This window comes from Scatophagus argus, chromosome 4 (assembly GCF_020382885.2).
Source record: "Scatophagus argus isolate fScaArg1 chromosome 4, fScaArg1.pri, whole genome shotgun sequence".
NCBI lineage: Eukaryota > Metazoa > Chordata > Actinopteri > Scatophagidae > Scatophagus > Scatophagus argus.
In genome coordinates this window covers 14,148,771-14,170,797 of record NC_058496.1, presented here as the reverse complement: position 1 = coordinate 14,170,797, position 22,027 = coordinate 14,148,771, and the positions used below count along the sequence as shown (strand labels likewise).

The following is a 22,027-nucleotide window of genomic DNA, read 5'->3' as shown; positions in this document are numbered from 1 at the left end:
GTTGGTGCATGGATTACGTCTCCACTGCCTTCTTCCTCGAGTCTCTCTGTGGGTTTACACTGGGATTTGAGGGGTAAGCCACTAGATTAAAGTAACATTCTCCGTTAATGGTACTTTTAAGCTTTTCGTAGATCACAGGACAATGTGTTACTTCATTTTCCAAAAGCATGACTTGCAAGCACACACTCAGCTCATCCTGGAGGCTTAGTTTTTTTTCTGTTAGTCATCAAATGTAAATATTTAATATGCTCCTGGCTGTTGTGTTGGGGGGTGTCTGGTAACCTGCAAGATGAGGTTGCTGTTTCCTGCTTTACGTTGATCAATAGATGTTCGTCATGTCATCTTCCATGTCCTGAACAGGCACTTACATCATCCTCCTCTGCTGAGTGTCAATTTCAACAGGGCAGAGGAATTTACTTACAGGTCAGACCCTGGATCAGCTGATCCACTCTGAACTCTCTGGACAATATGAGGTGACAGTGCAGTAAATTTTACAACCAAACTTTTTACTAAAATTATGCTATTATGCTCAGCAATATTATGATAATTGAACCTTCAACATTGATGTATACTATGAGAGAATATACATTTGGCAGCCTATAGGGATTTCGCCACACTGTTTATACTGTGGTAGCTGTGCCTGTCATATCTGTGGGTGTATGAAGCACTGCAGGCAAAGTGGAAAATCAATGAGCTTGACTTCTTTATGGTTTGATTAAGTTATAGTTATAGTTTGATTAAGTACCTTTTATTGTCAGGTATTTAATTTATTTATCTGGGTTAGCTGAAAGTAAAGATTTTTTTTCAATTTAATTTTAATTTAAACAAATTCTCAATCCTAACTCAAATAATCAAATGCCCTGATGCGCATGAAGTCTGACAACACAATGTGCTATGACAATAATTAAAATCTATCAGTGATTGTGATATCAGATTAAACTAGATGGTAGTGTAATATAAAGTGTGCACTACTGAAGCAGTTATTTTGTATTTACCACTTACCTGTCCTTCAGGCAGATTCTATCCATTGCTGTAATATGCCCTAAAGCTCGGGAGCCAACATCTGGTTGCTACTGTTGGCCTTGTGAAAGTCTGGAAAATCTACACATGATAAAACATTTGACTATTAAGTCCAAAACCACAATTGTTTGGCTTGAGAACAATTCAGCTGCTACACAAGCTGTTGAGAGTCATTTTATGGCTATTTTTGCCCTTTTTAGAGAACAACCAATCATCAGCCATCTGCCTTATGTTGTCTAGAAAAGAGCTACAATTGAGCTGTTTGTTTCACACTTCAGTGATGTATTGATGGGTAAAGATGACAAGATTTTAAAATGTGATCAAACTATTTTTTTTTATCAAAAACACCTTCATTTTTCATCCAGAAGACTTGAACATTGATTTTTGTTGTTGTTGTTGTTGTTGTTGTTGTTAGTTGCTCTGCTTTATGTCTACTGGAAATAACAATGTCAAGAACTCCATTGAGGATTTTTTTAAATATAATAATAAATCCTTTTGCCTTTTTTAATAATAAAAATGCTAACTTGTCTTAAACCACTGTGGAGTCAGAATCTGAGATTAGCTTTTTTGAGCTGATTTGGAGCTTAGCTGCCTCTGGCCATTGTGCAATCAAGCAACACAATGACATAACAGAATGAGAGATGTGGTTAGGTAATACAGTTGGATGGTGTTTGCTTTGTCATGATAACACATACACAAACACACACACACAAACACACACTCCTGGTTTTTAGGACATGGTGCTCTACACTGACCCAGTATTATGTTACTCCTTCCATTACTGCTGACTAACTCCTGGTCTCTGGCTTGAATGATAGCAGTTCGGCACATGGAGTCAGCCAGCTTCCGTCCGTGTCAAGTTATCTGGCACAGAGGAGCCTGGGAAATCTGGGCCAACTGAACCCGATCGCTGAAACAAAGCTTGGTGCTGCCGACTTTGGTGTTACACATCCAGCAGCATTGTCCTCCTCAGACGAGAATGACCTTGTTGGCATGAAAGGTCATAAAGCAGAAAACCATGACGCCAAGAAGGGTATGGTGTGCAAGTTAACATGGGGTGTTAATAGTCTTAATTAAGCAATGCTATGGCTGTCCATTTTACATTATCAAATTAATTTTAAACCAGGAAGTCCATGCTTCAAAACTGAAGAGGACGATGGTTGATGCATTCTAAAATCACCCTGACTAGCTGACGTGCATCAAGCTAACACTTTAAAAATATTAAAAGAAATTTTTATTTCATGTCTCAGTTACAAAGCAGTTTTGTCACAAGCACCTTCTGTCGTCACATTTATTGATGGAGACTTGTGAAGTACATATCAGTCAAGGTGATATACCATATGCATGACAATGGTAATATACCTGTACAACATCAAACATACAAACACAGCGGCCATCTTTAGAGGGACCTGAGAGGGATGACCTGCAACACCTCTATGTCATCGGTCAGTCTCACACCAGAGGAGGAGGAGCACCACAGGTTCCACTGCAGAACTGTGCAGGTTCTGCAGCTGAGTTAATTATCAGTGACATTGTAAAAAAAGAAAAAGAAAAAGAAAATAAAAAAGAAAACTATACTAAAGTGAAAACTTGTACCCAGAATAATGTAAACACACAGTGCCAGCTCTGAGAACAAAACCACAATTCAAGCAGAACAAAATGAATTATATGAGTAAAAAACACAGAGATTATCTTTTTACGATCAACAACTTAATAAAGAGGTCAAAATAAATCTTTATTAACATTCTGTTGTACCAGTTTACTTTCAAATAAAAATATAACCGGCAACTTGACTGTTGTGAATCAACAGCACCTTGAAGATATCAACAACACCAGAAAGTTATGTAGGCTATTGTAGGCCATAACTGATTTTTTTTTACCGAAAAAAGAAAGCAAAGTTTGCACTGGCTTGATTTTTGCAACTTTTCAATTGTGCTTCTTGATTATTTTAGTAATTTTACATAATACTTAAAATTTCCTGTCTGTTAACAAATTCATCTCTTTAAAAAAATGTGTTTAATTCTGAAAAGCACTTCTGCTCATTTCAACATGACACATTTGTATCATCAGTATTTTGCTTGTTCTCAGCAGAAAAATACCTAAAAAATAAAAGAAAACATAATAAAAACAACCTCAAGTTTATTTCTTCTGATAAAGATGGCTTCTTGTAGAATTGTGGCACTTTGGTCAGGACGTGTCAGTCTGTGGATGGCATGGCTTTACACTCAAAGATGAGGATTCAGTATGTGTTACTGTAGTTGGGGATGAGTCCATTCTAATATATGTGGGTGTGTGATCCTGGCTTTGACCCACAGGTGACACAACACTGTCTTTGGACCGACCTGAGAGAGCAGCGACCCAACAGTTTCAGCTTGTCACAGAAACGAGAGGACATGGTGTTCTTCCTGCAAACTGGACCTGCATGAGACGGAACAAGACTCAGAGGCTGAGTGACGTAAAATGCACACCAGTTAAAGCTTGTCAAGTTAAGAAAGCGATTTTAACCAAGTGTGAGAGAAAGATTGTGTACCTGTGTTGGCCTTGCATTCCTGCATATTGCACTTCCTGAGTGTTTCTGGTTTGGAAATCTTCTCACACAGGCTGTTTGGCATTATAGCCAAATCCTGCTCACTCACACAGTTGACTTCACGCTGTTGATGACCCTCACCACAAGTCACAGAGCACTGCAAAATCACACACACACACACAGAGTGATGATTTAGTCCACTTCAATGACTATAACAACCGCCACTCTGTTTTCCAAACAAGAAATGCCATTAGTGTCTCAAGGAAACATCGTCCATGTGTTACTGACCTCCTCCCAGTCCTCAGCCTTCCACCGCGTGCAGGGCTTTAGAGCACACGGCTCTGTGCTGTTTGGCCTCAGCGTGGTGTCACAGCGATGAGGTGCGGGGCAGTACACCAGCCGCTCCCTGATGCCTTCACCACAGCTGCCAGAGCACTGAAGAAAAGGCAAAGATTTAAGACAGGTGTGCTGAGAATGGGATTGAATCCAATCTCCCCACATTTGCATCTGAAAGTGACGTTAGTGACGTGTTGAGTTGGATGTGAATACACAAGAGAAAAAATCCTCAGTTGCCAGGCCAAATCTTGTCACAGAATAGCAGTAAATGTGGCAATAGGTGGAAATGACACAAAAAATAGGATGACACCCGCAAGAATATCAAAGCAGATTAGCAAATTAGGTAAAAACAAAAAGTCTTTTTAGGTAACATGTAATTGTTTTTAACAGTAAAACATCAGTTCCTCCAAATCACAAAAATACTGGTGGCAGGAAACCTAAGGACAAATATCTCAAAACTAAAAACAAATAAAACCAAAACCACCTGCATGACTAGATGCCACTTGAGGTTAGCCAGAAAATCAAGATGTATATAAACATCTCTGTCTCTTCAGCACTATGAAAAATATGCCACAAGTGTAATATATATATATAGATTTGAAGTGTATGATGCTCCTACCGGCCCCCATGGCGATATACTCCAGGTCATACAGGGCTTGTGTGGACAAGTCAAGGTGCTGAGGGGTCTGCTGGACATAGCCTGACAGTGAAAAGGCCTGAGGGGACGTTTACTCTGAGAATCAACACACTGAACATCACGGTACCTCTTTCCCACCACTGCACAACCATCTGGACACTGTGGAGAACAGTTAACAGAGCGATAAACAGCTTGAAAATACAATACAAGTCAAAACCACAACAGCAGCAAACCAGTATTGTCATTTAACAAGTAATAAATATAATTTTCATATTCAGGGACTGGAGGAAATGTAACGTTGCGCACCTTGCTCCAGCTGCCACTTTGCCAGGTGGCACAGGGCTGCAGGTCACATGTACGTGCAGGCTCAGGTCTCTTCATGTTGGCACAGTCCTCTTCGTCCTGGGAGCTGCACACTACTGTCCTCCATGTTGCTCCAATCCCACATGTTGTTGAACACTGTGGAAGGAGGAGTACTTTGTCATTAGAACTCAGACTGCCTTTATGTCTGTACTTGAGTGACAAACTGATTAAAGTGTGAGGCAATGTTACTGTAAAGTAGATGTTTTAGGAATCTCAAATTGACAACCAAAAATTTGTAAAGGTTTTTCTTTTATTGGCCTGTCTAAAAAAGTAAATCCTATAATCATTTTCTAAATCTTTTGATTTCCTACAACAAAGAAGGAAGAAGAAGACATTGGAAATAACTTTTCACCAGACTATGAACATTCATCTTTGCTAATAGTTTGAATTTCAAGAATTTCCCTCCAGGGATTAATAAAGGAATTCTGATTCTGATTCTGATTCTGATTTGTCTACGTTTTCTGGTAACATAATGTGCTTTGGCAACTCGAACTTACTGATTAAAAAACTAAAATATAAAAGCTTCAATGAAATATCTGAAGAGAGATTTCAGTCTCTACTAGCAAGTTAATTTCAATGCAAGACAAATGACTTAAAAAAGGAAACAAAATGTCCACTAACAGATGCAGTAGATTTCAAGTCAGTGCAGGTCAGTTTTCAAAGCTTTGAATTTTATGACTGTTACAGCATGCCTGCGAGGAAAACGATCTTAAAAGGTTGTGTGATGGCTTGGAAAACAGCCAGCATTAATGTCAAATCTGTGTGATAAAACATGCACATTTGCTGACATGGTGCTTTAGCAGTGCTGGAAAAAGTACACAGATCTTTTACTTTAGTAAAAATAGCAATACTTCAAAGTAAAAGTACTCAAGCAAAAGTCCTGCATTCAGTTTGACCATCAAAATATCTTTAAACTAAACTTGTGATGCAGAATGGCCAAGAATATTATTTATGATCACTGGATTATAATTATTGATGCACTGTTGTCTTCATTACTTCAATGTTGCACATGGTAAAGGTAGAGCTGATTCTAACTACTTCATACACTGTCAGTAGCTTAATCTATAATATACATAAAAATGTATTAGTTGATTTATATTTTGTTTCAAATTATCTAGTAACTAAAGCTCTCAAATAAAACTAAAGTAGAGTAAAAAGTATCATATTTTGCACCAAAATGTAGTGGAATGGAAGTATTAAGTAGCACAAACTGGAAATACTCAAGTGCATCAAAACTGTACTTAAGTAAATGCTAGTAACTCAGTAACTTTCTACTACGCCGTTTTAGCGAGTAGGATGATATAGTCATAAAATATCTAGACCCACCTCGCTCCAGTTTCCTACAACCCAGAATACATCCATACTGACAGGCCCGCTGGCCATCAGGTTGATTTGGTCACTGGTGGAGCTGCTCACAGGGCTTTCTGGTCTCTGGCTTTGGCTCTTGGGGTGACCGCCTTTGGACCAGGAAGAGGGATTTTTGGCACGAGAGGCAGAATTGCCTTTCTTGGGTGTCACAGCAGGCTTCTGTGGTTTAATAATCTTCACTGTGGGCTGAGGTGATGCTGCAATAGTGAATTGTTTTCTCGCAGTTGTGGAAGGAGCTTGTGTTGTGTGGAATCCAGCTTTTGATGGGACCAAATGCTCCTTGTACATAGGAGTGGTGAGTGGAACCCTGTGCGTCCAGTGGCTGTATGGACTGATACGATGGGTGGTGTGGGGGTCTGTGAAGGGATGGTGGTCAGTGGTCTTTGCTGATGTTTTAGTACTGGTGTGTGGGGTGGAGTAGGCGTTGGGTGCTTTGGTTGTGTGCATGGTAGGTGTTTGTAAGGTGGGTGTGATGATGAGTGTATTTGCTGTTGGTGTGGTTGATTTAAGAGGATTTTTGAATGATGTAGATGTGGTAACATCCAGGTCAATAATCTCCTCCTCCGACGTCCTCTCCTCGACAACATAATCATATCCTGGAGTATACATCATCACATTTGGCGTACTTCCCTCCTCTCCCTCCTCCATCTCCTCCTTTTGCACACCAGTTGCTTTGTTGTCCTTGGCTTTAGATGGGAAACCTTTCCCTCTTTTATCACCATTTTTCCTCTCTTTAACATTGAACTCGTAGTCATCTGTGTCTGTGATTTCCGGGATTGTGGTTTTAGGGACTGAAAGGGATGTGGTGGTGGTAGGGATGAAAGCAGTTGTCGTTTCTTTGGTGGTTGTTTTCTTCCTCACAGTGATAGCAGCTGTGGGTGCAGCTGTGGTATTTGTAGGAGCCCAGGTAGGTGTACCAGGATGCTCAGAAGGGTGGCTCTTGGGTGGGTAGATGCGGCGGTATTTAGGAGGAGGCCCAGGCCTTCTGCGAAGACTTGAGTTAGGACAACTCTGTAGGCCACACAGTGATCTGGACCGAGGTTTGGTTGCGAGGTCACATGTCTTCTTGGGTGCCAGCGCACATGTGACTGTACGTGAGCGAACACCTCCTCCACATGTGACTGGACACTGCAAAGAAGCACAAATGATAAATTAATTCAGAAGAGGTAAGAAGACCAAAATCAGAAAGATAAAAGCTGCCGAGAAGCAATTAAACAGAATAACAAAAGAGTGAAATAGAACAAATACAGAAAACAAAAAACGCACTTCTTCCCAGTCCCCAACAGCCCAATCCTGTCCACAGGGTACATCTCTGTTGCACGGCACTACAGGTTTGGGTTTAAGGAGATGCTTGCACTCAACAGGGTGGAGTACCCTTTCCTCTCCTGACACAGTGCGAACACAGAGCACAGTTCGCTTCCGTACCCCTTCTAATCCACAGGTGGCTGTACACTGCTGCCAGCCCCCCACCCACCACCTGAGGAAGAATGGATAGAAGTGATTTGAAAGGGGCTCGATATCATTTGATACCCTTGCCAACATTTGACCAGCCTGTTGTGAGTTTTGGTACTGAAACCAAGACCATTCAAAAATGTTTTTCGATAGCTTGCACTGAGGGAAAGTAAGTTTACCAAAAGAAGCCAAACTTGTTAAATAAAATTTAAATTATATTTCTAAAAAATTATGAATGTTATAAAATGTTACATGTTTTCAGAATACAAGCAGCCATGCAAAAACTTTGTTTAATTAAAATGCTAATACTGGCAAAATGTTGATTTAAATCAGGAGCTATACATACATATAAATAAACAAAAGAGACTATAAATCTGATCAAGCACCAATGCCAACTATTATTTTATTTTTATATTATTTTTGTTTTTCTACTTCCTATATAATACAATGAAAACCAGGGGTACAGGGAGAGGATGTGGTATCACTCTCTCTCTCTCTGAAAAATAAAAAACAACATAACAACTAACTGATATCTAGATTACACAGTGAAAAGGCTGCCTAACCAAAACCACAGTGCAATATGTTAGGACAGTGACAGAAAAACTGTTAAAGAGCATTTGATAGTAAGAACCTTGCAGGGCAATCTATAGTCTTGCATTTTCGGTGTCTGTCTTCTGGACGGCTCTCCGGGTCACACAGAGACTCATCCACCACACCCACATCTATCTCAAAACATCGCACAGGCTGGTGCTGCTCACCTGAAACAACCCAGAAGTCAGAAAACCGGTGGCCAGGACATTAATAAAAGATGAAGTCCTCCACAAATTTACAGAAATTAAAATTAATCCTGTCAAATGCAGTACTAACCTAAGCCACAGGTGGTACTGCAGTCTGTCCACGCCCCATGTCTCCACCTGTAAATGGGTTCAGTGACCTCATTTCCTGTCTCTCTGGTCTTCTTGATGGTGTATTCATACTTAATACCTGGATTCTTCTCCTGAAACAGCAACTGGACAACCACATGACTTGTTATGCAGAGTGGTAGTTCAAGACTAGACTGTCAACGCTGAAAATTTAACATATATAAAATATATTTTTCTTTTTGTGTCTTTGAAATAGGCCTCTTTGAAATATATTAATAGACAAACTGTTTCTCTAAAATATCTTAACCTTCATCTAGAAATGCATACCCTGATTTTGAAAACGTTCGTATTTGGTATGCTCTGATTGGCTGGCCATCATTGAAATTCTCTATCCATGATTGGTAAAATCATTCTACATATATACATACATAAAAGCATATAAATTACTCATTACTTCTAGTATTATACTTCAGAATACTGAAACATCAAAAAAAAAAAAAATATGTCAGTGAATACTCTTCACACCCTTTACATACATGAAACCTTTATAGTATGATGGCCTACCTGCAACATGACTGGCTCCTTGGTGGGTCCAGGAGCAGTGAGGTTCTCCATGTTCCCGCTGCGTTCATAGAAGAACGTCGTCCCGCCGGCCTCATACTCCCCGTTCCACTGGATGATGAAGTTGCCATTGAGGAAGTACTCCTCCGACGACTCACTCTTCAGAGCCAGGAAGTTACCTGCCTCCTCCGCTTCCTGTACCAGGATGTCCCGCGCCCCCTCAGGTATCACACCCACATCCATGTACCCTGGGAGAGTCGGGAGGGGAGTCAAAGTCACAGCGAGGTAATGGATGGCCCACCATGGCTGCTGCCACACTCACATCCAGTCTACCAGACAGTCTCTCTCTGATCTTTAATAGAGGGTGGGCTCAGTCTGTGGGGGTGGTTGGCATGTGTGTGTGTGTGAGTGTACGTGTATGTATTCAGTGTGGGGGGCACTGCCCTGTCTCTGTTTTTTATTGTGTTTGGATGGCGGGGTGCAGGATGGGGGACGAAAGCAGCTATGAGTAGGTCTCTGGAGTTTAATGATGTTTGTGGGAAGGTGTGTGTGTGTGTGTGTGTATTTCTGTGTTTGTGCAAAAGAGGGGGAGGTTTGCCCTTGGTCTAAGCCTTTTGAAGTCTTACACATCTGGGTTGGTTATCTGGAAAGGATGCTGTGCAGGGCAAACACACACAGACAGAGAGAAAGAGGAAGGGAAAGAAGGAAGGATGTTTTTATTGTTTTAGAGTCTTTTTCTCTATTAATCTGTATTTGCTGTGTGGTGATTCGTCATTTGACTTTTAGTTTTCCAAACACGGTAATATCAACCAAAGACACGTCTCTCATAAAGCAATTGCAAACATGGGCCTTCAGACACACACACATACACATCACACCAGCCAAGTGCAACAGGACAAACAGCTGCACAGTGTGAACAAGAAGGCTGCCATGACAACAAAGAAACAACACAATGGCGTAATGCTAATGAACTGTCCTGAAATGACTTTCTGCCTGTAGACATACAGAATTGAATTCTGCTTTTTTCACACTCGTCTTGTGGGCACATCGAAGCTTATCTCATTAATAGGTTGTCTGTTTTGTGTTACTACAATTTTATTATTATATGAATTTTTATGCCTGAATAATTAAATTTGTTTCCAGCTGCTCAAATATCCTTTGTGGTGGACTCACCAAAGCCTTCGCTTTGATTGAACGACTTATAGACCGTCTCACAGCTTGTGCCGTCGCCCAAACAGACTCCACAACGGTCCTCCACTGCGTTTGAGTCAATGCCATAGTCACAGCCCACCTCCTACAGACCAAGCACATGTGCACACAAATATACAACCACAGACACGTTACAGAGTCACATAAGATGATAGGTTTGTACAGAAAAATTCTTCTCTCTATTATTGTGTAGTTGCAGTTAGTTCAGCTCATCTCATATGTCCTGCTCCACTATGATTCCCCCCAGTCTCTTACCCAGCCACACTACCTTGCACACTCCATTGACACAGATGCTCCTGGATTTGTTGTTCATGAAGCACGGTGTTCCATCTGTCACAGTGTCGAGCATCTTCTCTGAAAAATACTCACTGACTGGTCGACAGTGCAGCTCACAGGGATGTACTAGACGGTGAAGGTTGGGGAAAAGTGAATCTTGCTTTAGTCTCATTCCCATGACTTTCTCAGTCCAGTCAACTAATGTCAATCCTATCATATAAACTACCATAGAAGGATGATGAAGCATATTTTAACTGATGACAAGATCACTTGGAACTCTTTGTTTAAAAAAAACAGATGACAATGAAAGCATTTATTATGTGTAAAAGTGATTTGAACATGGGAAATGACACAGCAAGAATACACTCAGCTGTACTGAAATATTTTGTGTCCCTGCTTAGATACAATAAATGCACCAATGAGGGCTTTCCAGTGCAAATGCTGCCCCTTGTTGGTTGACACATGCAATTGCAGCTACAGATCTTTAATATGAAACAGAAAAATGCAAAAAAACCCCTAACAAACCCAAAAACAAAAAAAGCTACTAGTGTATGCTTGTCTGTCTATCTGTAATATCTAATTGTATATCTGAGGCTTTGACTACTCACATGGGTTAGCCACAGGAATCCACTGATAGAGTTCATTGTGGTAAGGTACAGTGTCAAACTCGCTGCACAGCATCTCTCGAAAGGTTGGCTTATTATTCTGGCAGGGTTTTGTGTTACAGGTCCGATAACGCTTCCTTTCCCCAGTGCAGTACTTGCCCCCGAACTCAGGTCTGTGACAAACAGTAGCCTGCTTTAAATCAACCGTGTGATCTGTATCAACTGAGGATGTCATTTATTGTGAAACACATTTCTAAGTACTGCAAGAAAGGTTCAGTTACAAAAAGAGAGCGAGAAATAGATCAAATGTACTTCATGTTGTGAAACAGATCTAGAGTAAGCTCTTACTTAGGGTCGTTACATTCCCTCTCTGCTGACTGAACTCCAGTTCCACAGGTCCTGGAGCAGTGAGACCAGGTACTCCATTGTCCCCAGCCTCCATTCACTGTTTCTGGGAGTTTACCCACAATCACACACTCTCCGGAGATACACCACTGAAGGAGAAAATGCTAGTGAGATCACTCAAACATCACCAGTAATGTGACACATTTAATACTCAAGGCTGTGCACCAGCACCGCCCTCATATCCATGGAGTGAACCCTCTCCAGGCTAATGAAATCCAAACCTTAACGTCTATGTCATAGTAACCGGCACCACCCACCTTTTCTGGTCCACAGCGAGTGCCATCTATAGGTGAGTCCAGTTTGGAGCGACAGGAGCCGTTCACTGAACACCAAAGAATCTGACAAACATTCTGAAAGAAAGATATAATCCTTTGAGAAAAGGACTACTTTATAAAAGATTTCTGACATTCAGGTGCACAATACTCACATCAACCTCATGGCAGAAGGTAGCATTTGGGCCATACTGGAGCTGGCACTGGTGGTGTGTGGTGTAGCGAACACCGAGGCGAGCCAACGGGGTGGTGAGGTCTCTCTTGGAAGGTCTATCATCCAGACAGAAACCCCAGCCACGACTAAGGCAGAAACATAAAGATTTGATTGTGAATGTGAGACCTTTTGATGAAAAACAGATACGGCTACAAGGTGTGGTGGTTGACAAAGAACGACAACTGAATAAAACTTCAGCAGAGGGGTTTGTTTGGAATAACTCCTTGGCTACTAGCACGCTCTGAAAATTGTGTAAATAATTTAAAAAATGAGCCATGTTGACAGGCCAATAGACATTCATAATTTATACTTACCATTTACTCACCATTTGCCTTTGTACTTCACTTTAAAGTCCCCTTCTTGAGTTTTACACTGAGAAAATTGCTTGCTAAAAGCCAATTCTTCAAACCAAAACATGTGGACTCACAGGCTAGGAGTTCAACAAAAGCTCTGACCTTTGACTTTGCAGGAGCTCAGGGTAAAATTGTCGTTGTCAGAAAGGAATTTCTGAATTTGTCATTTACACGATTTTCAATAGAGAATAGCGAGGGTCATAACAAATGGGGAGTGACAGCTCTTTAACTTTGCTTTAGGCCACTCTCAATTCTTTTGGTGGATTTTCTGCCTTCAAATGAATTTTGCTTAATTAGCATATTTGCACTTATGCCCTATGTTGCTTTTTTTAAAAAACTCTGTTCGTCACAGTTTGCAACTCATTGCGCATTTGCGTTTGTGTAATTTCGCTTTGTTCGAACACACATCACACCCACTGAGCTTTTTGGATCATTTTCATCACCTCCATTCAAACCTGCTCCAGTATAGTTTCACAATCTTGTTTTTATTATTACAGTTGATGTTTTCTAGAGAAAGTATGGATTCAGCCTTACTCAAGGAAACGTGTGATGTACTCTTTGGAGCAGGAAGACCAAGTGAGAGGCGAGCTGTCATACATTAGCTGTCTGGACATGATGAACGGGTGCCTCCCCTCCAGCTCACAGTCATTACCCTGGCCATCATGATGAATCCCAAAGCTGCATTATGACACAACCAATTATGATATTACCATTTCACACTTAAATATTTTGCAAAAATATATGGTCATGCTGGTCAGAACACATTTTCATAGTTTGATGTTAGTACTTTTAGTCTGATCTGAATACTTCCTCCACTACTGGATTAAAGACAGTATGTGTCACAGTAATCTAAAGATAAACCTAACTTCTCTGTCACTACTGTTACTCCACACCACATCAATCTTCTTAGGTATCAGTCCTTTTTTATCTTTGGTTACTAGATACCAGCTATTATTTGCATCCAACGAATTTGTTAATGGGATGATGAGCTAATGGTAGGAGAATTAATACGCAACGGTATATTCCTCTGTAGTAACCGATCATGGGAACAAGACGCTGTTTTTGTCACAGGGCCCATTGTTACAATATTCCATTATTCAAAGTTTCACAGCAATTAGAGAAAACACACACAGACACACACACACACACACACACACACCGTCTTGTTTCAAGAATTTCCCTCCAGGGATAAATAAAGGAATTCTGATTCTGATTCTGATTTCCATCACTTCTGGGGACATTATATAGCCTTCCATTAATTTCCTGGAGGCTTAACCACCACCTAACCACATCAATAAACATTACTTGCCTAATTCCAACCTTACCTTAACCTAACCCTAACCTCAGCCTAACCTTAAAGCAAGTCCTCATCCTAATATTGAATGAGTTACCTTGTGGGGATTGTTTTTTGCATTTTGATATGTTTGGATGCATTTTGTCCAAATAAGTAAGGTGGTTTCCCACAATGTGACTGTGTAAACAGATTTTTGTCCTCACAACTACAGAATACACACACACACACACACACACAGACCTGTGGCCCATCTCATGAGCGACAGTGAAGGCGACAGGGAGTCCTGAATCCTCATTGATGTTACAGCTGCGGTGTGGTTGACACATCCCAGACAGGTGAGACAGACCCAGGGTCTCACAGGGCTGATTCATTCCAGCACAGATGTCTTTCCTGGGGGGGAATGTGCATACATAGTGTATTTACACCATAAGAGGACCTGGAGTGTGTAATTTATCCATTTCATTTAAGCTGTCCAAATCACTGACACATATGTGTGTGTCGCTTACCTGGTGACCAGCACAGCCAGGTCATGGTGGGCTGGGTGTGTGTCACTCTGAGGATTGAGATTTTTCTGCCAAGCACAGAAACTGGCCAGAGTGGTATCTGCATGGTGAACTATCTTCAGCCCTTTCTGCAACAAACAGCAGAGTTAAACATGTCAGTCTGCACATTTCTGGCTTCACTAGGATTGTTTTAAGACTCCGTCATTTGAGAACAGCTTCAGGTTAGTTTGGGCCCTCAAGAAAAAAAAAATTCCTTCATAAGGAATTTACAGCGCAGTGTCAGTGACAAAGCACCAACCTGTAGATGTAGCTATCCATGTGAACACAGCTCCACCAGGGCTACAATAGACATGACTTTTATTCTTCTAGTTTGCCTTTAATTAAAAGAGTTTTTTCTCTGGAAGTTCAGGATCACAATTTTTATTGGGATGGACCTCCATGTTCTTAATGGATTTTGTTTGATTTTGTTTTCCAGTTTGTTGTACTTGCAGGCATATGGGGAGGCCTGAAGTCTGACTCTAATGATTGTGTGTCTCCTGGTTCACTCCACCTCGTAGCAACCCTGAAGAGGAATGCTTTATAGACATGCCTGCACTTTTTTTTTCTTCCTTCTTTAATATGCAGTATGTGTAGCAAAGCCAAAATCACATTAAAGTTTCTTGAGAAAACTCTTCTAGGAGAGTATTACCTCTTCTCCCTGTAGTAGAATGAGGCGAACCAAGATGACGTGGATTGCATTCCCAATACTTGCATCATGAAAGATCCCAGCCACCTGTCAACACAGAAATCATTCACTACTAAAATAATTTAAGCACATAACATATGTGACTGAAGACATCTGTGATTTTAACTTCTCACCATGTTCATGATGGTGAAGATGTAGGACTCCACATTATCGCTGCCGTGGTATTCTATGAGTTTGGAGTCAGCAACCACCATAGTCTCCACCCATCGCTCTTTGCTCACTGAGCGCTGTTGGCGGGACTGAGCCTGGTCCTCCCCCCTGTGCTGCTCCCTCTCCCACTCCTCCCTCTCCATCTCCATCTGGACAGAGTCGCTTGGAGCATCTACAGCATGAATAATGGGAGAGATCACTTTAAGTACACTTATCCTTGCTTGACACAGAAAAGTACTCACTTGTGTACAATTACACAAACATCTGCAGTACCATACACACATACACACACACACACACATACATCCTGATACACACCTTGAACTCCACATGGGCTGGACGTTTCTTTGGACTCAGCACTACGTTTTTTTCTGTGACTTTCTGCAGTAACTCTTGGATAGACAACATGGGGCTCTGGAGTTCCTGCAGGGTCATCAGGAGATTTCTGGACAGGTTCGATAAAATAGTGTCCCTCTGGCAGGGAGAAGAAGCCTCTCTGAGGAAAATAAAAATGACACAGATGAATATGCATTGAGTAGAAATCATTGAGTCTGGATAGAAGACATTTAGGTTGTAATCAGTCGCTTCCTGTACTCTGAAAAGACAACGACAGTCAATTGTCTCAGCTATAAGGACCATGGAGTTCTAGTCAGTCACGGACCTCGATTGCAATTAAGATAAAAACCTAAACCTAATGCAGCTTTAAGTCTCTTTTTCAATGTCATGTATTCTCAGACTGTGACTATAACCGTTTCTGTCCTAATTTTTATGCAGCAAATCATCAAAAAATGTAGCGTTTCAGTAATACTCACACTTAAAAAGTGAGATTAGAAAAGGTCAATCCTCAGTAATTTCCACCATTAGTCATTGGATCTTAAAATGAACCTTCTCCTTCCCTGGGGCACATTCTCTGTCTGCTGCAGCAGCAATACAGAGACTTTTTCCTAAGTATGCATGCATGTTCTTACTGGTGCAGACTATTTACTTGCTGATTGTTGAGGTCTGCTGGTGAACACACACATCGACAAGTACAGAGAAACACCTTTTACACACACACACACACACCTACATGAAAGCATACATACATGCAAACACAAATGTTCTGTCAAATCTCTGACTTTTCCTTGTAAACACACACATTATGAACGTTCCACCTCCAGCTCACCATTCGCAACTTCATTCATTAAGGTGATTGTGTGCGTGTGTGTCAAGTAGAGTCCAAACAAGCCTAGACTGTTCTGGGATGAACTCCTCCCTCGCCCCTAAACCAACTTGCAAAATACAGATTGAGAGCAGGATGCATCGTTCTTTCTGCAGCCAAATGAACAGAATAAGCACAGCTGAGCAAAAGAACTTTGAATTGTTGTATTTATTTTTGCTACAACAGTAAAATTGTTAATGCATGATAAAATAAAGTCAACCCAGGATAAAACATGCAGTAGGAAACATGAGCACTTCACATGCACATGTACAAAGTCAAACAAGACCAACAGGAAAAAAATTCTTAAAATATGATTGCTGCATCTGATCTTTTACTCTTTTCTCTCTTTTGGCTCAAGGAACCAAAGGCACATGTAAAAAATCAGGGCACGCAATGCTTATAGTTTGACCAGTTGTGGTTCCAGGGGTCTACCCTGCTGTTTTCTGCAGCTACGCACCGTTCAGCTATCTGGGTCATCCTGACAAGTTTTACATGTTTTTCTTGGGACATGTATTTCCACCACATCCATTCAGCAGTCTGAGGAGGTCTGACTGGGTATTCCATTTCTCCACTCAGGGAGTTTTGAAGGTGTGAATCCGGGGGAGCTGTCCCTTGGGAAAGACATTACTCCACCTGTTACAGTGAACATTGTAATATAAGATACACTGTTCACAAATTGGAACGGAAACTGAACAATTAAGTTATTCAGACTTGCTTTTCCATGTGAAACCACCTGAAGAACAAAAATAATGTTTCAAATGATAATTATTTTTCCCTCAAATTCAGATTAAACGAAGAAAATTGAGAGAGGGTTTTCCAGTGACTCAGAGCAGGGCCTTCAGCCAGGGGTCCATGAGCTGTGATGGACTCATCCACGAAGCATGCAGGCTGATATGTCTGCAGTCAGCTGGGAAAGCTTCCCAGAGGCCCTATGCAACAAATTTCTCAGCTGATTTCACCGTTCTATCGGTCTTATCCAAGGTTAACATTTTGCCAGATTAAGATTTGTTTTTGCAGATTAAGATGTTTTTGCATTTGCATCATCTCAAGACAAATCCCAAAAACCTATGATACAAGTTTTAGGCATACTTTTTTATTATCAGGCCTCTTTTTGGCCTCTTAAATGTTAGTTACATGCAAGTCCCAGCAGAAGAAAAGCAGGTGGTGGAGATCAACCAAGAAGGAATGCTACAAAGAGGCCCATCCAAACATTTGGACCATTGCTCTGCATGATCTGTATTACATGCATACCGAATGCAGTCCTACTGTGCAACACAGCTTGGGCCTTGCTTGTACAGTGTGGTTACAGTGTTACTTGTGATCCTAAAATTGCCATGTACAGACCCTGTGTTATGTCTATGCTCAACAAACAAAGACAGCTTGAAAGGATGCCGGCGAGGACTTGGTTTCCCGTTTGAAGAAAAGTAGGGGATTATTCTGGAACGATTTTTGCTCTAAATCCTGAATTCTATGCCAGCTGAAACAGCCTTCCACTCGAGTTCACTTTGCACTTTTGCCACCTCTTCTTCCTCTGCTACCTCCTGCCCTTCTCCTCCTCCTCTCCGCTAATCCTCCTCCTAGAAGATTTAGTTTGGGTGTGAGGTGCCAGAGCCTGGGGAGGTTACCATAACACAGGTCTGTGTTCTAAATGCATCAGCCATGTGGAACTGCTTTACTTCTGTTTCCTGCTTCTGTGGGTTTTGTAGTGTTGGCCAACTGGGCCTGGAATAAAGTCTCTGCTGTTACACAGCCTGTAGCCTCAGCACTGATTAGTGGGACACAGGGAGAGGTGGGGGCAGATGGCGCTCGCTGCTGCAATAAGATTAATCACAACAATTTTCTACCAAACAGACAAACATTTATTCTAAGACAAGTGTTCCTCAATAATTACAGGTTTCACTGCACTTGCTTGCCCTCAGTTACTTCACTTTTTACTTCATAAGGTAATTCTGCCTGTGAGCTAATTTCTTCCTCAGAGGTCACAGACATTATCATTTTTCACCTGCATAGTGCAAAGAAACATGCATTTAAGTGAGGAAAATAGTGATATAATAGGTCTGAACTTGCATGTTCTTGCTTTGTGTTGGGCCTCAGGAACTAGTGGGAAGACGAAACTTCGGCTTTGCTTGAAAGACAGCGACATCGACCTCCACAGATTTACTCTGGGTCTCATGTTCACATGTCCAGTAAATATTATAAGGCAAAGGGTGACCCTGACTTTGTAATGACACGATAGCCTGTTAAGGTAAATATGGCTCACTACAACAGAGCTCCATTTGTTTGAGCAAATGTGCCTTGATATTCTAAACCAGAAGTGGGCGTTAAAATGGCACGATGTAGAGGTGTTAACGTAGTGGTAGGAAGCATGTTGTGGCTTTCATGTCATTAAAAAGTCCTGCTCTGTGGCCTGTTCTGGGCCAAGCTTCCCTTCTCTTGAACACCAAACACACTCAGATGATTCACTCACTCAGGTTGGGGAAGCCATCTCAACTGCCTACAACTGCAGCACAACACAGATGTGCAGCTATTTAGATACGAGTGCACGAGACTGTTGCACAAACATAATTCTGATTCACGCAGAAGGTCAGAAATAAGCTCTATCGGAATCAATCTATACCTCTAGATTTTTGAGGAAGACTAATTTTAGTAACAATGTGCCAGTTAAGCTATACATATTATGTTTTGCACAAAAATGACACAAATGGCAAAAAATTGTTAGTTCCATCTGCTTGTTATGTCTGTTAGTGTTATGGAAAATTGTGATGGGCCTTTGTCATTATTTTACAAATATCTAATCAATTAACCAAGAAAATAATCAGCATTTGAGTAATTTGAGCACTCTTAGTTGGTCACAATACATCCCTGACAGCAACTTTTACATCAGAAAAAACCAAAACCAGTGGTAAGTGTTTTTGTCATTTCATGTTTTCTTGTTGTGTTCTGACTATTCCTCATTGTTTGTAGCCTTTAGTAACTCCAGTCTTGTGAAATATCAAAAAACTGATTATCATAAATGTAGATGTTGAAGCAGTCCATCTCTATCTGTCACCCTCCCCCACATCTGTCAGGTTGAGTCTTGCTCTTTAGTGGTCTCTGTGGTTTTAGTGGTTATAAACCTTCTTCCACAGAACAGAAAACCATTGTAATAGACCACAGTGGTTTCCCTGGTAGGTTGGACAAACTGAAGCCTTCAGGACTGCAGAAAAAAGCTCCTCTTAACATGGTAGGCTGGAGAATATTAAAATCTAGAGTGGCTTAACACACTTCTCAAATGATCTGCATTTACAAGATTTGACAGGAAGAGGCAGTGGAACACACACAAACATAACAGAGAAGCAGGAGGCAAGACCCTGCAGGCGAGGCATGCCTGCTGTGACACAGTCAAACACGAACACCGAAACATTCTTCAGGACTAAAGCTGACACATCCCATCATTTCAGAGCCAGGAGGTTCCACATCCTCTCCCTATCTAGTTGTTTCAAAACACTGATGTAAGACAAATCAGTCTTATTTCAAAAATGCTGAATGGTGTATTTGTCATATTATCTGATGAGCAAAGGTCTTAAAAACTCAAAATCTCAGCAATGGTTACACCCTAAAAACTTTCAATACATTTTCAGATGTTCTCCTTTCCTAACTAAAACTCTTCATATGTTGAGCTGTTGCCTTGTCTTTTTGCTGCCCAGCTGTCTTCTCTCATTTGTAGTTTTACTTCTTTGATTAGAAACACTACAGCCTGAGTGAAAAAAAATTCTCTGAACAAAATATATGACCCTATTTTCTGCCCCTCCATCTGTCAAAATACTATTGTTCCAGTCTATAAAAATGTGCCACAATCTATTACTGAAGCTCTTTCTCACTATAGAACAAAGTAACCAGGGTGGGGGGTTGCAAAGAGTTTCTGCGCGAATAGACTGTGGCATGGATGAATGAATGAATGAGGGTGAAAGTAAAGAGGAAAACATCTGAGAGACAAAGGAGACAGGGAGGGTCTCATGGCTGGCCGAAAAGCAGCAGCCGTCAGCGGGTCTGCAGCACAGTTGTTCCGCAAATAGTGTCAGGAAGTCTTTGAAGAGTAAACTAACACACAGGGCACTGTCAGATGGAAGGGTTTGCTCAACCGACTGCCTGCACCACATACCTACTTCCCCGGAGTGATGCCCCCTCAACACACACTCAAAACACACAAACACTTTCTCCTGTGTATTAAAAAAAAACTCCCTGCCAAAAGCAACTCGATTTCTCACAGAGATAAGACCTAAAGTGAAGAATTCAGAAGGTGGAGAAGTAGCTGTAGCATAAAAGCTTCTTGTGGATTGGAAGACTCACTCTGATGAATGAGACAGAAGTTTAAATTGACCTTTTGACCTACGTTATGTGTGTAAGGCAATTTCATTACTTACCAGTCCTTTGCAGGTGCTGATGGCTGCAGTTCCTCGCACATCAGAGGCTTCCACGGTGCCGAGGAGGTGGCAGGAATTCCCCTCAGAGAGACGATGCTCCATCCTGTTGGCACTGCCATTCCGCCTCTCCAGGATGTAGTCACTTGAGACCAGGTGGTCATTTGCAGTCAAATTGAATACTAAAGTGCGACCCTTGTAGTTGACCTTGTAGTAAACCTGTCCCTCCGAACCGAGGGGTCGCAGGTCACGCCTGAGTCGCCCGCCCTTGAAGTGGTGAGACACAAAGTGGGAGATGAACTCTCCATCAGCAGTGGTTTTCACTGGGTGGACAATGGACACATCTGACCCTGACTGGAATAAGTGACCTGCAGAACAGAGTTGAATAAAATACAACACACTATAACAAGGTCCATACAGTTGTTAGTTATTGATAAACAGATTTTCACTTCAGTGCATATTCATACTGCTATGCACATAACTTTGCATTAATGCATTCAGTCCAGACAAACACAGAGAAGCAGCTTCTGGTGTAACTGCTCCGCACTGACCCTGCTCTGCAAAGAGGGAGAGGAGGCTGCCAGAGTCGGAGAGCCCTTCGTGGCCGGCTGCCACAATTAAAACAAAGTGCAGCAGAAGAAGAACCGGGCACTCCTGCGAACATCGCATATTTCATGTAACCAAACTCAAACCGCTGCAGAAGAGTCCTGTGCATTGGGGTACCCGTGGCGTTAGAGGCGACCACTTCGATCCTGCGCTGCACTGTGTCATGTCATGGACAAGCCCAGAAATCTGCCCTCACGAAGGGAGACATGCATCGAGCAAAACTGGGAGCCAGATCATGGTTTAAAGAGGGAGAAAGCTCCAGCTCTGCGGAGGAAGGAGGGGAGGAGTGTTCTTTGGGCCAGTGTCTACTTTCATTAAAGGGAGCGAGGTGGGGGGGAGCGGAGCGGAGCGGGGGCGCTGCTGCGGAGGAAGAAGTTTCGTTGATTTGAATAAACCAGCCGTCCTGTGTCGAGGCTTGCCATTGAGAGACAGCAGGCTGCCTCTCCCAGAGACGCTTGATCAGATTGATCACTTGGGACATAGACCAATTACAGAATTATTGAGCTGCCTACATCAGTGTTAAAACCCCAGAGATCGCAACTGTGTGTATTAGTCTTCTATTCAGTGATTATTCGGTACCTTTACTTCACATATGTTATACCAGTATTTAACATAAGAAGTAAGCACTGTCTTTTGAGGTGTTAAACACTGATTTTTGAACAGATCT

General features: G+C 41.6%; 1 protein-coding gene across 1 annotated transcript; it reads right to left on the bottom strand.

Moving 5' to 3' along the window:
- Positions 1-2,236: 2,236 nt before the first annotated feature.
- On the bottom strand, positions 2,237-21,782 carry adamts12 (ADAM metallopeptidase with thrombospondin type 1 motif, 12). The gene is made up of 24 exons (XM_046388016.1): positions 21,306-21,782; positions 20,758-21,122; positions 15,472-15,649; positions 15,117-15,325; positions 14,947-15,030; positions 14,262-14,386; positions 13,996-14,145; positions 12,996-13,139; positions 12,050-12,194; positions 11,880-11,972; positions 11,566-11,711; positions 11,221-11,390; positions 10,605-10,738; positions 10,301-10,421; positions 9,131-9,375; positions 8,571-8,712; positions 8,335-8,461; positions 7,518-7,728; positions 6,210-7,379; positions 4,827-4,979; positions 4,503-4,679; positions 3,836-3,982; positions 3,551-3,704; positions 2,237-3,438 (listed from the first exon to the last, which is right to left on the bottom strand). Exons 1-24 carry the CDS (start codon positions 21,421-21,423, stop codon positions 3,296-3,298), a joined length of 4,851 nt encoding a protein of 1,616 aa, XP_046243972.1. The 5' UTR covers positions 21,424-21,782; the 3' UTR covers positions 2,237-3,295.
- Between the last annotated feature and the right edge of the window lie 245 nt (positions 21,783-22,027).

Excerpts from the sequence above, each read along its gene's own strand:
- adamts12 (XM_046388016.1), bottom strand. The coding sequence starts at position 21,423 with ATGCGATGTTCGCAGGAGTGCCCGGTTCTTCTTCTGCTGCACTTTGTT. Across the intron at positions 11,712-11,879 it reads CTCGCTGTGGACCAGAAAAG|TGGTGTATCTCCGGAGAGTG; the intron begins GTGGGTGGTGCC and ends TTTCTCCTTCAG. Across the intron at positions 3,439-3,550 it reads GGAATGCAAGGCCAACACAG|GTCCAGTTTGCAGGAAGAAC; the intron begins GTACACAATCTT and ends CGTCTCATGCAG.